The sequence below is a fragment of the Cucurbita moschata genome, unplaced genomic scaffold (genome assembly GCF_002738365.1).
Source record: "Cucurbita moschata cultivar Rifu unplaced genomic scaffold, Cmos_1.0 Cmo_Scf00035, whole genome shotgun sequence".
Lineage (NCBI taxonomy): Eukaryota > Viridiplantae > Streptophyta > Magnoliopsida > Cucurbitales > Cucurbitaceae > Cucurbita > Cucurbita moschata.
Window position 1 is genome coordinate 1,313,907 of NW_019268551.1, and position 12,850 is coordinate 1,326,756.

The window sequence follows — 12,850 nt, forward strand, 5'->3', positions numbered from 1 at the left end:
TTAAAAAAAATTACCTAATTAATACCAAAATTATTTTGAGAAATAAATTATATATTTTGAAAAAGGAAAAAAAAGTTGGTGTGGGCTATAAATTCTTTAAACTTAAGATACAAGAAATACACAATTATTTATTTAAATATAGTTTATTATTTATTTATTGGTTTCTTTGATTTTGTTGTTACTTTTTGTATTAATTTTTTTTAAATAGTTTTTTTTGAAAGCTACGCAATTATAAATATTAATCGACAATCATCGTAGGATTGTTGGTTTGAATCACTCCGCTCACGTACTGTTGAGCTGAAATCTGCAACTACAAAATAAATAATAAGTGAGATGAAATTTGAACCGCTCGATTTTTAGTCAAGCATACACGTGCTTTAACCAGTTATGCTATGTTTAGATTGTCACATGCTCGAGGTTAACATGCTATAGGTGAAACGTTAAACCGTCCCCTAAATTTAGTCTTCTAAATATATATAGTTAAGAGATTAATATAAAAAAAAAACAAAATATATAAGGTAAAACTTCACCCGACTTGGTACCCAGAACACCGACTTATTAACTCTACCGACTTATTAACTGATCGCTTCATAACTTAATTCAGCGCCCCAAAACGCCCACAAAATTTGGTCCATGGTTTGGTAATTTTGGGTGGTTTTTCTTAAATCTACCATTTATTCTCTTTAATTTATCATTTATTATTGTACCTTTTTTGTTCGTAAATGTTAGAATTGGTTATCGAATAATTAAAAAATATGAAAAAAATAATGGATAAAGTCGAAAAATATTAAAATAGACTGAACTAAATTAAAAATTTTAAAATAAGGTTAAAATACCATTTTAGCCCTTGTACGTTGGGTTCGATTCCACCGAGTCTTTATACAAAATTTGAAAATTATTTTAAAGATTTATAAAAAATATTAAGACTAAATTTAAATAATTGAAAAATACCAAAAATATTATATAATAGGCCAATTTAAGCATAATTCAGTAATATTTTGATTAATGTTTTCGAAATTGTTTTATTAAAAAAATTAAAAACATTTTGAAAATAAATTTGAGACAAAATGTTATGCAATCATTAACATATTTTATTAATGAAAAATAAAGGGCAAAGGAGGAATTATAGAAACAAATGGAGGGCAAAATGGGAACAAAAGTTCTTTTTTAAAATTAATATTTATATGGTAAAGATGGGTATATAATGTATTAAATTGAGCATTATTAACGTTAATTTTGAAGCATAATTAATTAAAATAATTAGCTTAATCACATAATTAAGAGTGAAGAAAGGAATATTCGGCGAAGGCCACGGTCACGGGCCATGGGGTCCCTTTCAGTTTCCTTTTTAACTCGCTCATGATTTCCACTTTCTTCCTCTCCCACTGTTCTTTCAATTCTCTTTATAATCGTGTTTTTGATTTGGCGCTCTATCTTCCACTCACTTTAATCCAAATGCCACTTCCATTTGCTCCGTTGGAAAAATCGACGGGAAGTTTGTAGCCAAGTTTGTTGTTCTTCCTCCAATTTTCCGCCCTTTGATCGATATCTAAAACCCTCTCATAATCTCTAAATCTCGATTCGATCGCTACGTATTCATTTTCTCGAGTTTTTTGGGATTTTCGGTCAATACTTTGCCGGTAAGTTGTGTTTTCTTCTGGGTTGTTCTTGTTTTGTGGGTTTTTCTACGTGGATTGGTGTGTTTTTGATGGGGGAGAGATCAAATTTGATGGAATTCTTGGCTTTTTGATGATTGGATTTGGTTTCTTTATGCGGTTTGATATGATTTTCTGATTCTTATGGAATGGAATGGATGTAGCGTACTATGGATCTCTTATTGTTTTTTATTATCTTTCATGCACATTCTATTGGTTATTGAGATTTGGATAGCTTTTGGTGGAATTATTCATAGGACCTTTAGTTTAAACTCTGTTTTTGTTAAGAAATCAAGTCATTTCCTAGCTCTGAGAATTGAAATCAAACAATTTGGTATTGCTGTTCATTATGTTGTTCTTTTTGACTTTCTTTTATGCTGATTTGCTCATGGATTTGCGTGGTGTTCTTGTATCTGGATCTGTATTTGTAGTGAAGGTTAAGATGGTTTTGATAAAATATTGTAGCGAAGCCAAGGAGCTGCTCTGCCATTGCTTTTGTGAATGGGTTGTATTCAGTCTAAAGGAAGCAAACAATTTCCTGGATATGAAGATCCTATATACCTTGCTTCACAAACTGCGTGTAAGTTGTGCTTTGTTTATGGTCTCTGAGTTTTGACTCTCATATATTATTCATAATGCTTCTTGATTCAACAGTTAGTGTTAGTGAAGTTGAAGCATTGTTTGAGCTGTATAAGAGCATTAGCAGTTCTGTCATAGATGATGGTTTGATAAACAAGGTATTTGTTTCTGTCACGACGAACCGAACGGGGTTATCCGTTGGTTGGTGTGTGTGTTTTTCGTACATTTCGATCATGAAAGGTATTTGAATGCACATTGTTTGGGTAATTGTTATGCAGGAAGAATTTCAGTTGGCCATTTTCAAGAACAGAAAGAAGGAGAATCTGTTTGCGAATCGGGTAAAATATATACTCTCGAAATCCTTGATCAAAACTGTCAGCTAGTCATCTCCATTGGATTGAATTTGAACATTGCAATATGGTTTTTAGTAATATTTTTGTAACAGCCTAGCTCACTGTTAGTAGATATTGTTCTCTTTGGACTTTCCCTTCCGGGCTTCCCTTTAAGGTTTTAAAACACGTATGCTAGGGAGAGGTTTCTACACCCTTATAAGGAATGTTTTGTTCCCCACTCTAACCGACGTGGGATCTCACAATCCACTCTCCTTGGGAGCCCAATGGCAAACATTCCCTTTAAGGTTTTAAAACGCGTATGCTAGGGAGAGGTTTCTACACCCTTATAAGGAATGTTTTGTTCCCCACTCTAACCGACGTGGGATCTCACAATCCACTCTCCTTGGGAGCCCAATGGCAAACATTGTCTCTTTGGGCTTTCTCTTCTGGACTTCCCCTTAAGGTTTTAAAACGAGGGAGAAGTTTCCACGCCCTTATAAGGAATGTTTTGTTTCTCACTCTGACCGACGTGGGATCTCACAACTTTGGTAGTGAATCAAAGAACTTCTTGTGTCCTTAATGACTTGACTCATGGTTTCATTTGATTGATATACATTCCCATTTGTTTGAACCAACCTGTCTTATTAGCATATTTTAAGGTTGGATCCTTTTTGCTTGCAGCTCTTTGATCTATTTGATGTTCAGCAGAAAGGGTTCATTGATTTTGGTGACTTTGTAAGATCATTGAATGTCTTTCATCCTAATGCTCCCCAGGAAGTCAAGATTGAGTGTAAGTGTGCAGCATATGACATAATACATGACTTCTTTTATTGATTTACATGTGGCTGATGCTCGTTGTTTATTTAATATTCAGTTTCGTTTAAGCTTTACGATTTGGATAACACCGGATTCATCGAGCGACAAGAGGTATGTTTTCAATGGTTCAGCTCGAATCACATCAATATTGCAAGTAACACTAAAAACGTAGACAAATTTTCCTCCATTTGAATTAGATCCGTTCAGAAAACGTTTTCAATGTTTTAAAGTCACTTGAAAATAACTCAACTGGTTAAGATATATATCATTGGAGGTCATAGGTTCGAATCATCCAACCCCATCTTCGACCAAAAATGAAGATATGTGTGTGTGGTGTCACGGTCATGCTCGTTCAGGGCGTGTTCCACTGTTCTTCCCGTTCATTTAGTTTCGTCTGTTGGCTGCTAAGAGCTTTCTGATTTATTGACTATGGCAGGTGAAGCAAATGCTAATTGCTCTTCTCTGTGAATCTGAGATGAAGTTAGCTGATGAAACAATAGAGATAATACTTGATAAGGTGAACTACCTTAAAACTTTTGGATTAGAAATTTTTAGGGACTTGAAACATATTATCAAACAATTGTGGGGTCAATCTGCGAAAGAAAAATAGAGTTAGGGAATGATCTGAAATAGTTTTGACTGGTTCTAATGCTCAATTGTGAGGAATAATAATTGCAAACTACACCCCTAAGATGTTTCTATTTTCAAATCACACCCCACCATGTTGTAGAATTGGTTTCAAGCCAGTAGAGTGACAATCAAGAACACGATACCGAGTATCGTGTCGCAGTCACCTTTAAATCTCATGGAATATCTTTTTGTTTTTGTTTTCGATATATGTGGATAGACTTTCTTGGAGGCTGATGTGAACCAAGATGGGAAGATAGACAAGATTGAATGGCAAAATTTTGTTTCTAAGAATCCATCGTTATTGAAAGTGATGACCCTTCCATACTTGAGGTAAGGAATAAGCATATGAACATGAATAGATAGATAGTAGCTTTCAAGTGTTCTTGACCACCGGCGCTTGTTTTTTGGCTTTGGTTTGGGCAGAGACATAACCACCACCTTCCCAAGTTTTGTGTTCAATTCTGAGGTGGATGAGATAGCCACATGAGAGTGAGATAGCCATATGAAGCAGCCATTGTTGTGTTCTTGTGAAGAAATGGGCGTTTTGATGGAAGGAAAAGTAAAAGGAAAAATGAGTTTTTGCTCTTCCCTTCTCCACAGAAGTGTAGTTTGAGCAATATTGGTCTCTTTACACTATTGAATTGTAAATCTTCATTGAGAATTTTTGTGGCTTTTCATTTGGCTATATGAAGTTTGTACAAAGAAAAAAAAAACGAGAGCTTTGTAATCTCATTTCGATCTTGTTGCTTTGTATATATGTATTGAAAATATATTTATATTAAGTGAAATGAGGATGGGACGGAGAATATGAGTTATGTCCCCTTATTCCTTTATTTGATGGAGAAAATTAAACAAGGAACCTCATCTCTGTTCGAGATGGGTAAAATGGTTATCTCTGTGTCTAACATAAAAAAAAAGGAAGGAAAATGAAAAAAAATTGGATAACAATCAGAAAGCCAAGGGTCTTAGTTGTGATAATATGTATGTCCAACACTAAGATATTTCTGTTAGTCCATCACCACCTTTGAGCCAATGTAAGGTGGAGGATGACAATCTAATTATCTACCGAGTTTTCAGTCCAATACCCATTTCCATCGTTCATAAGATTGGTTGGAGAGTTAGAATCATCTCATAGCCACAATGGTATGTTGTCGTCCACTTTGAGCATAAGCTCTCGTGATTTTGCTTTGGGCTTCTCCCAAAAAGTTTCATATAAATAATATAATTATTATGAACACGACTCTCTACAATATTGTCGACTATGAGCATAGGCTCTGATGGCTTTGCTTTGGGCTTCCCCAAAAGGCCTCGGGAGTATTATTTGATTATAAACCCCTCGTGCGAATGGAGAGAGTATTCTTTGATTATAAACCCATGATCATTCTCGGTCACTTTCATCATTCAACAATATTTAGATAACCAATTATGGTTAGTTTATCAAATTATTAGAATAATTTTAACCAATTAAATTTTAATTTAATTTTTGCTTTAAATTTTAGCAATAATAATAGTTATTCTCCAATAAATTATTTAATAAAATTGTACAAGCGAGCATAATTTAATAATAATAATAATAATTTCACCGCTCAAAAGAGTAAAAAAAAATCACCATCGAATCACGGCGGCGAGGAAAGAGGATGGAAACGGCGACGATGGAGCCGACGGAGAAAGCGGCCACGGGATTGAATTGCGAAGCCATGGATTGCTTGTCGGAAAGGCTTTCGTTGCAGGTAAAATCTTTACTGCCACGAATCCGTCTCAACGCAAGGCCAATCTGCTCGACCTTCTTTCTCGCGATGTCGCCGTGTTTCTTCGCCTCTCTATAACTCTGGATTTTTGCAACTTCTGGTATGGATTCCCCCCCCAAATTTAAAAGCGCCCTTAGCTTGATTGATCGAATTCGAAGGATAAATTTTGAGAGATTTGAATGAGTAGGTTTAATATGGTGAGGAGATTTAATGGAAATTATCTGAATGCTGTGCCCTATGGTTCTGTTTCATAATCATCTAGCTTTTGGAAATTAAGTTTATAAACGCTACTTCCATCCATTCCATGAGTTTCTTTTCTTTGGTAATTATTTTGATTTTTATCCTTGGATGTTGCCTTGTTCTGTTCATTTAAATATTCTTATGTTTGTTGCTCCTCCAACTCTGATTGATGTAGAGCGTTATGGATCATAGTTGATATCCATTGAGCTCCATGAGTTTGATGCTCTTAAGGATGATCATGAGATCAATGTGCATTGAAAGCACATTTGGAGTGTAAAGAGTCCGATATCAGATGAACTACACTTTAGGTCAGTTATTGTGAAGAATAGGAGACGAGCATATCTGAATAAACTGATATGTGATGGCCAGTACTTCTCGGAGGATGCAATGAGGGGGAGAGAGCCTTTTTTGCATCATGAATACTTAGGGAAGTTTCAGGATCCAAGTGGGAGAGGAATGGCAAGACCAGGGGAGCGATGATGAGGAGATTAGAGGAAGCAATGTTGGTTGCTAAGATCAGAGTAGAGCAATGTAGGTGTGAGATCCCACATCGGGTTGGAGAGGGGAACGATGAATTTCTTATAAGGGTGTGGAAACCTCTCCCTAATAGACACGTTTTAAAAATCGTGAAGCTGACGACGATACGTAACGACCCGAGGTAACTAAGCTTGCTAATGGAGCTCATTCCATTGATAGTTAATGATATTTGACTCTTTCATTTGTAGGTAACCAGGGCCATGGATGAACAGACAATAGTCAAGCTGCCGAGGTGGGTCTGCTAGGGAGAGGTTTCCACACCCTTATAAAGAATGCTTTGTTCTCCTCTTCCACCGATGTGACATCTCACAATCCACCCCCTTTCGAGGTCTAGCGTTCTTGCTGGCACACCGTCCGGTGTCCACCCCTTCGGGGCTTAGCGTCTTCTCTGGCACGCCGCCTGGTGGAGGGTGGATTGTGAGATCCCATATTAGTTGGAGAGGGGAACAAAACATTCTTTATAAGGGTGTGGAAACCTCTCCCTACTAGACACGTTTTAAAAATCGTGTAGCTGACGATGATACGTAACAAGCCGAGGTAAATAAGCTTGCTAATGGAGCTCATTCCATTGATAGGTAATGATATTTGACTCTTTCATTTGTAGGTAACCAGTGCCATGGGTGAACAGACAATAGTCAAGCTGTCGAGGGTGTGTTTGTTAGGGAGAGGTTTCCGCACCCTTATAAAGAATGCTTTGTTCTCCTCTTCCACCGTTGTAAGATCTCACAATCCACCCTCCTTCAAGGTCCAGCGTCGTTGCTGGCACACCGTCCAGTGTCCACCCCCTTTGGGGCTCAGCGTCTTCGTTGGCACGCCGCCTGACTTATGGGGGTGGATTATGAGATTCCATATCGGTTGGAGAGGGGAACAAAACATTCTTTATAAGGGTGTGTAAACCTCTCCCTAGCAAACACGTCTTAAAAACCTTGAGGGAAAGTTCAAAGAGGACAATATTTGCTAGCGGTGGGCTTGGACGGTTACAAAAATAGAATTTATACGGTCACACCCTCGCAAGGAAGACAAAGACAAGCTGAGTAATACACTTTCTAGTTTCTATTAATGGTTCTCATCTATCATGCCAAATACTAAATATTGGGAAATTTTGTTAGCATAATAAGATGATTCTTTCAATTGCTTAATGTTTTTTCACCACATGCTACATTTTGTTTCATTCTTATTACAAACTCTCAGCTCTTATTCAGATCACGAAACTGGAAAGATACGAGATGATGCAAGTGCGAACGAGCTGATGATGATCCGTGATGAGATGATGAATGCAACTAAAAGACTCGGCTGAACGATGTCGTAATCCTGGTAAGATTAAAAAATGATCTCTGTGCTAACTTTTAATGGCAGGGGTAGAGGTTCTTCGAGGTGTATGGTGATATAATTGTGTGCTACACTCCATGAGATTGGTATTAGCCTTTTGCAGTTCCTTTAGCTTTTGCCTCAACTGAAACCTTGTAAGTTCTACTCATTTTCTTTCTGTCTGAAGAATATTTTTCCGTTTTTGAACTTAGTTTCTGATGTGTGAATATTGAGCGGTAGAAGTAAGGAGATTTGAACGTCTAACTTCGAAGTCTGAAAAAAATGTGCCTTGACTTGTTAAGCTATGGTTAAGTTGACATCATTGTATAGCCATTTTTACTGGAGATGTTCATTTTACTTGCAGGGTCGAGAGGGAATTTCCCGTTTAGACTGAGAATGAGGAAGGGAATCAAGACTATGTAACATTTGAATTTTTAAAAATTACTTTCGTAGAACCTTGTGTGCGGGAATCTCTGTCCTGGTTCTCATAAATATAAATTGAGAATTTTTTAGGGATGTTCGTCCCGGTAAACATCTCTAATTTTTTTTTTACTTGATAACATTTAAAATCAGCTAAATAAGTTTGTTCTTCTTCAAAAGTTACATCAAAGTATGAGAACAATTATCACGTAATTCTTTCTAAATATGTAGAAGATGAGCGGATGAAAAGTCGCAAAGCTCCAGGAAAGGTCATGAAGTTAGATCCTCGGGATCGAATATTACCCAAAACTTCACAAAAGGTCTTTTGAAGTTGGATTCTCGAGACTGAATATTACCCAAATCTCCTTGAACTTAGATTCTAGGGATCAAATATTACCCGTCTCCACACTTCTATCTACCAAACGAGTCTCAAAGTTATTTCGAGTGAAACACTTGAATTCGTGTTTTAATTATTTTTTTCAGTCACTAGGGATCGCCATGGGCAACTATTGTCACTAACCACTAGTGATGGGCACCGCCTAAGCCACCATGGACTACTACTCTCCACTTTCAGGATCACCGATACCCTACTTCATCGACCACTATCATCCTCAAATCATTGCCACCTCATCATCATGACAACTCGCAAACGAACCATATCAGTCGTTCAAGCTACACTCTCCGACCTCCCTAGATGCTACAGTCCCTTTTTGACTTACCCACAAAGGTTAAGGTCCATCCCTTGGAAAGAGACCACTAGTGGCAACTATAAACATCTTGTTTTTCAACGCTCGCTATCCTCTTGTTAACCATGGTTTGGTCTCCATTGTATTAAACAACAAAGTTGTCGCTCTCTCGCATTTCATTATTGATACAAAAGTTGGCCACATACTACCTAATAATTGTGATGTTCGAGTAAAAGAAAAGTACATGAATGAACAAAAAAACATCTGCAAATGAAAGTAATATTGAGAAAGACTCAGAAGAATTGAAGTTCCTACCTAATCCAACTCGGTGTACTCTTTCTTTTTTTTTTTTTTTTTTTTTTTTTTGTGGCTCGATCCTAAGAACTTCAAAATTAAGCATGCTTAGCTTACAGTAATCATATGTTCGGTGACTTCCTGAATTTTTTTTAAAAAAAAAACATGTAGGTAGAAACAAAATATGCTAAAATGATAAGTATGTCACAGAAAAATGTTTAAATACTTAATAAAATAAATATATGTATATATAACTGTACGTAAGCAAAAAAAAAAAAAAAAGTTTTAAAATTAACAAAAAAAAAAAATTTAGGTTTGTTCGGTTGGGTTGAGAGATTTTTTTTTTACCGAACTCAAAAGTTGGGTTGGACCCGATCTGAAAATTTAACAAACACAAATTGATCTATAATTATTCACTTAAAAAAAATCAATAAAAAAAAGTGAAAATGGTAACATATTAACAAAGTTCAACATTGTTATAAAACTAAAAACCGCTCAACTTGAAGATTTTATATAATAAGGAAATAATTTCTTAACCTTAAAATTTATATAATTTTATTTGGCTCGAGTCAATTTGAAGATTTTATCCACGAACCCAAAATCGAACCGATTTAGTTCGGATTCAGAAAAATGAACCCAACCCTACCGAAAATGCTAATCCAACCAAACTCAATCCTTATAGTTCGGGTTGGATTGGTCCGAGTTGAATGTAACACTCCTAATTTCAACTCAATCTAGTTTTAGGAGAATACATGAATCAACTCGATTCATAAAGTTTTCATTTATTTGAACCCAACCAAATCCAACCCAGCCAAGTAAGTTCAAAACCCAACTCAAACCATACAAATTGGATTGGGTTGATCGAGTTTTTCCGACCATCGAATATTTTAAACACCTTAATCATTTCCACTTGAAACACGAAATTTCTAACCTCTATTTGACACGTGTTCTCGTAGGATAAACTTAGTTATCAATTGAATCTCTCACCAAACCCGCTCGATATAGGTTGTCCAAATTTCCTTAATCTAGTTTTGTCCAAAAGAAAAATGATTTGAAATCATGTGCAGTCTCAAAGAAATGACTCATAATCCGAAAGGCATAATAAAAGATATGCAAATATATGATAAAAGCTAAGTCGGCATACCAAGAAAAAAAGAAGTGTAAAATTGAAGCAATGTTGTTCAACCATAAATTAATGAATTCTCACTATTTTTGATGTAAATGTAACAAAATCACTCCAATTTTGACTTTAGGGAGCTTTGGTTTTGTCGATAAGATTAAGATTTGTTAGTGGATGCTCGAGGAATGAAGAAAGGCTCAAAAGAATGGAAAGATATTGCTTATACCAATAATATGCACGGGTCTTTATCAGTAGCTAAACATGTCTAGTTTGGAGCAATCCTATGAAACACGTAAGTGGAGACAAAACATGTTAAAAAAACTCGTTGTTGGTTTCTGGGGAGATAAAGTGGTCATGTCTCGAGGATTGTCAAAGGCATTAGTTACGTATTACCATTAGCCTCACAATTTTAAAATGTAAAAGCAGATATTGTTCTCTTTGGGTTTTCCCTTTCGGATTTTCCCTCAAGGCTTTAAAAGCCGTCTGTTAGGGGAAGGTTTCCACACCCTTATAAATGGTGTTTTATTCTCCTCCCAACCAATGTGGGACATCATAGTCCACCCCCCTTCGGGGCCCAACGTCCTCGCTGGCACTCTTTCCTTCCTCCAATCGATGTGGGACCGCCACCAAATCCACTCCCCTTTGAGGCCCAGCGTCCTTACTGGCATATCGCCTCATGTCTACCCCCCTTCGGGGAACAGCGAGAAGGCTGACACATTGTCCGGTGTCTGGCTTTGATACCATTTTTAACGGCCCAGATCCACCGCTAGTAGATATTATCCTCTTTGGACTCTGATACCATTTGTAACGGTCTAGATCCACCGCTAGTAGATATTTTCCTCTTTGGACTCTGATACCATTTGTAACGCCCCAGATCCAAAACTAGTAGATATTGTCCTCTTTGGACTGTGATACCATTTGTAACGGCCCAGATCCAACGCTAGTAAATATTGTCCTTTTTGGACTTTTCCTTTCGGGCGTTACATTATCCAATGTCTGGCTTTGATACCATTTGTAACAGCCCAGATCCATCGCTAGTAGATATTGTCCTCTTTGGACTTTGATACCATTTGTAACAACCCAGATCCATCGCTAGTAGATATTGTCCTCTTTGGACTTTGATACCATTTGTAACGGCCCAGATCCATCGGTAGTAGATATTGTCCTCTTTGAACTTTTCCTTTCGGGCTTTCTCTCAAAGGTTTAAAACGCGTCTACTAAGGGAAGGTCTCCACACTCTTATAAATGATGCTTTGTTCTCCTCCCCAACCAATGTCTAAAATAGTCATGTTACTCTTCGTTTCTTCTATCCTTCGAATGTAGTTTCCATTTATCCATGTACTCGTTCTGTAAAAGTCCAAGCCCACCGCTAACCGATATTGTCCTCTTTGAGCTTTCCCTTTCAAGCTTCCCCTCAACGCTTTAAAACGCGTCTCCTAAGAAAAGGTTTCCACACCCTTATAAAGGGTATTTCGTTCTCCTCCCCAACCAATGTCGGATATCACACTTTCATTACTCGAGTATCACAAAACATTCTTCAATTTTTAATTTGAGTTTATATATATATATATATATATATAAATCAATTCAATGATTCAATGCCAATAAAAAAAAATTAATTTTTAAGCAAGTCATCAACATTATTATTAATATTATAATTAATGTGTCAAATCAAAATAATAATAAAAAAAAACAAATAAATTAGACTGATGAACTAGAATATTCTCAATAATAGAACTAGAAGAACTAAATAAAAAATAATATTTTTTATTTTAATAAAAAAAAAAATAATAATAAACAAAAATTAATAAAATTAAATGATTGGATAATAAGATAAGGAGAAAGAAGTGGAGATGACAAGGACAATAGTATGGAACAAAATTGGATAAGAATTAGGCTTTTAATTTCTTTTAATTTTTTTATTTTTAAATATCTTTATAAGCCTTTTTATTAAAATATAAAAAAAGAAAAAGAAAAAGAGAAAAAGAGAAAAATAAATAAATAAATAAAGTTATCTCAATCTTATAAAGCTAAATCAATCTTTTTCCATCTTTCCCTATAAATTTTAAATAATAAAAAATAATTAATTAAAATTATTTAATATATAGGTTTTTTTTTTTTTTGGAGGATGAAACTGTCGATGTTCGGGATGGTAATAGATGTCTTCTATACACTAATGCGAGCACAGCTCTACTAGTGAAACTATCGATGTTCGGGTTTAGGGCTCAATTTCCTCACTTCACTCTGAGCAGAGGTGTTCGTGAGTTGGGTTGGGTTGGGTCGAGTTGTAAAATTTCTCAACCCAAACAATGAGCCCAGCCATAATTTTTTTATTATTAGGTTGGTTCGAGTTGTTCGAGTCATTTATTAAAAAATTTATTTTTAATAAATTTAAATTGTAAATTTGTATTTTGAAAAAATATTTTTTTAAAAAAATATATTATTTAAGAGTGGTTGGAAATAAATAATAAAAATAAAATAATTA

At 35.7% G+C, this 12,850-nt stretch overlaps 2 protein-coding genes and 1 long non-coding RNA gene across 7 annotated transcripts; all 3 read left to right on the top strand.

Annotated features, from left to right (window-relative positions):
- Positions 1–1,367: 1,367 nt before the first annotated feature.
- On the top strand, positions 1,368–4,767 carry LOC111431147 (calcineurin B-like protein 1). 2 transcript variants are annotated; one of them, XM_023067688.1, is made up of 9 exons: positions 1,368–1,640; positions 2,126–2,235; positions 2,310–2,392; positions 2,513–2,572; positions 3,248–3,356; positions 3,441–3,493; positions 3,819–3,899; positions 4,230–4,342; positions 4,436–4,767. In XM_023067688.1, exons 2-9 carry the CDS (start codon positions 2,157–2,159, stop codon positions 4,497–4,499), a joined length of 642 nt encoding a protein of 213 aa, XP_022923456.1. In that variant the 5' UTR covers positions 1,368–1,640; positions 2,126–2,156; the 3' UTR covers positions 4,500–4,767. The 2 variants fall into 2 exon arrangements, with proteins under 2 accessions (XP_022923456.1, XP_022923455.1); XM_023067687.1 differs by having other exon boundaries at positions 1,369–1,640; positions 2,121–2,235.
- Positions 4,768–5,581: 814 nt separating this feature from the next.
- LOC111430964 lies at positions 5,582–7,439 on the top strand. 4 transcript variants are annotated; one of them, XR_002708418.1, is made up of 4 exons: positions 5,582–5,742; positions 6,370–6,658; positions 6,726–6,769; positions 7,142–7,265. XR_002708418.1 is itself a non-coding variant. In XM_023067430.1 (3 exons), the coding sequence occupies exons 1-3, from the start codon at positions 5,650–5,652 to the stop codon at positions 7,430–7,432; spliced, it is 429 nt and encodes a 142-aa protein (XP_022923198.1). In that variant the 5' UTR covers positions 5,582–5,649; the 3' UTR covers positions 7,433–7,439. The 4 variants fall into 4 exon arrangements, 1 of the variants encoding a protein (XP_022923198.1); XR_002708417.1 differs by having other exon boundaries at positions 6,370–6,769; XM_023067430.1 differs by lacking the exon at positions 6,370–6,658 and having other exon boundaries at positions 6,726–6,770; positions 7,142–7,439.
- A 21-nt stretch (positions 7,440–7,460) lies between these two features.
- On the top strand, positions 7,461–8,357 carry LOC111430965. The gene is made up of 2 exons (XR_002708419.1): positions 7,461–8,000; positions 8,210–8,357. It is a non-coding gene; the product is annotated as an uncharacterized LOC111430965 (long non-coding RNA).
- The last annotated feature ends 4,493 nt before the right edge of the window (positions 8,358–12,850 follow it).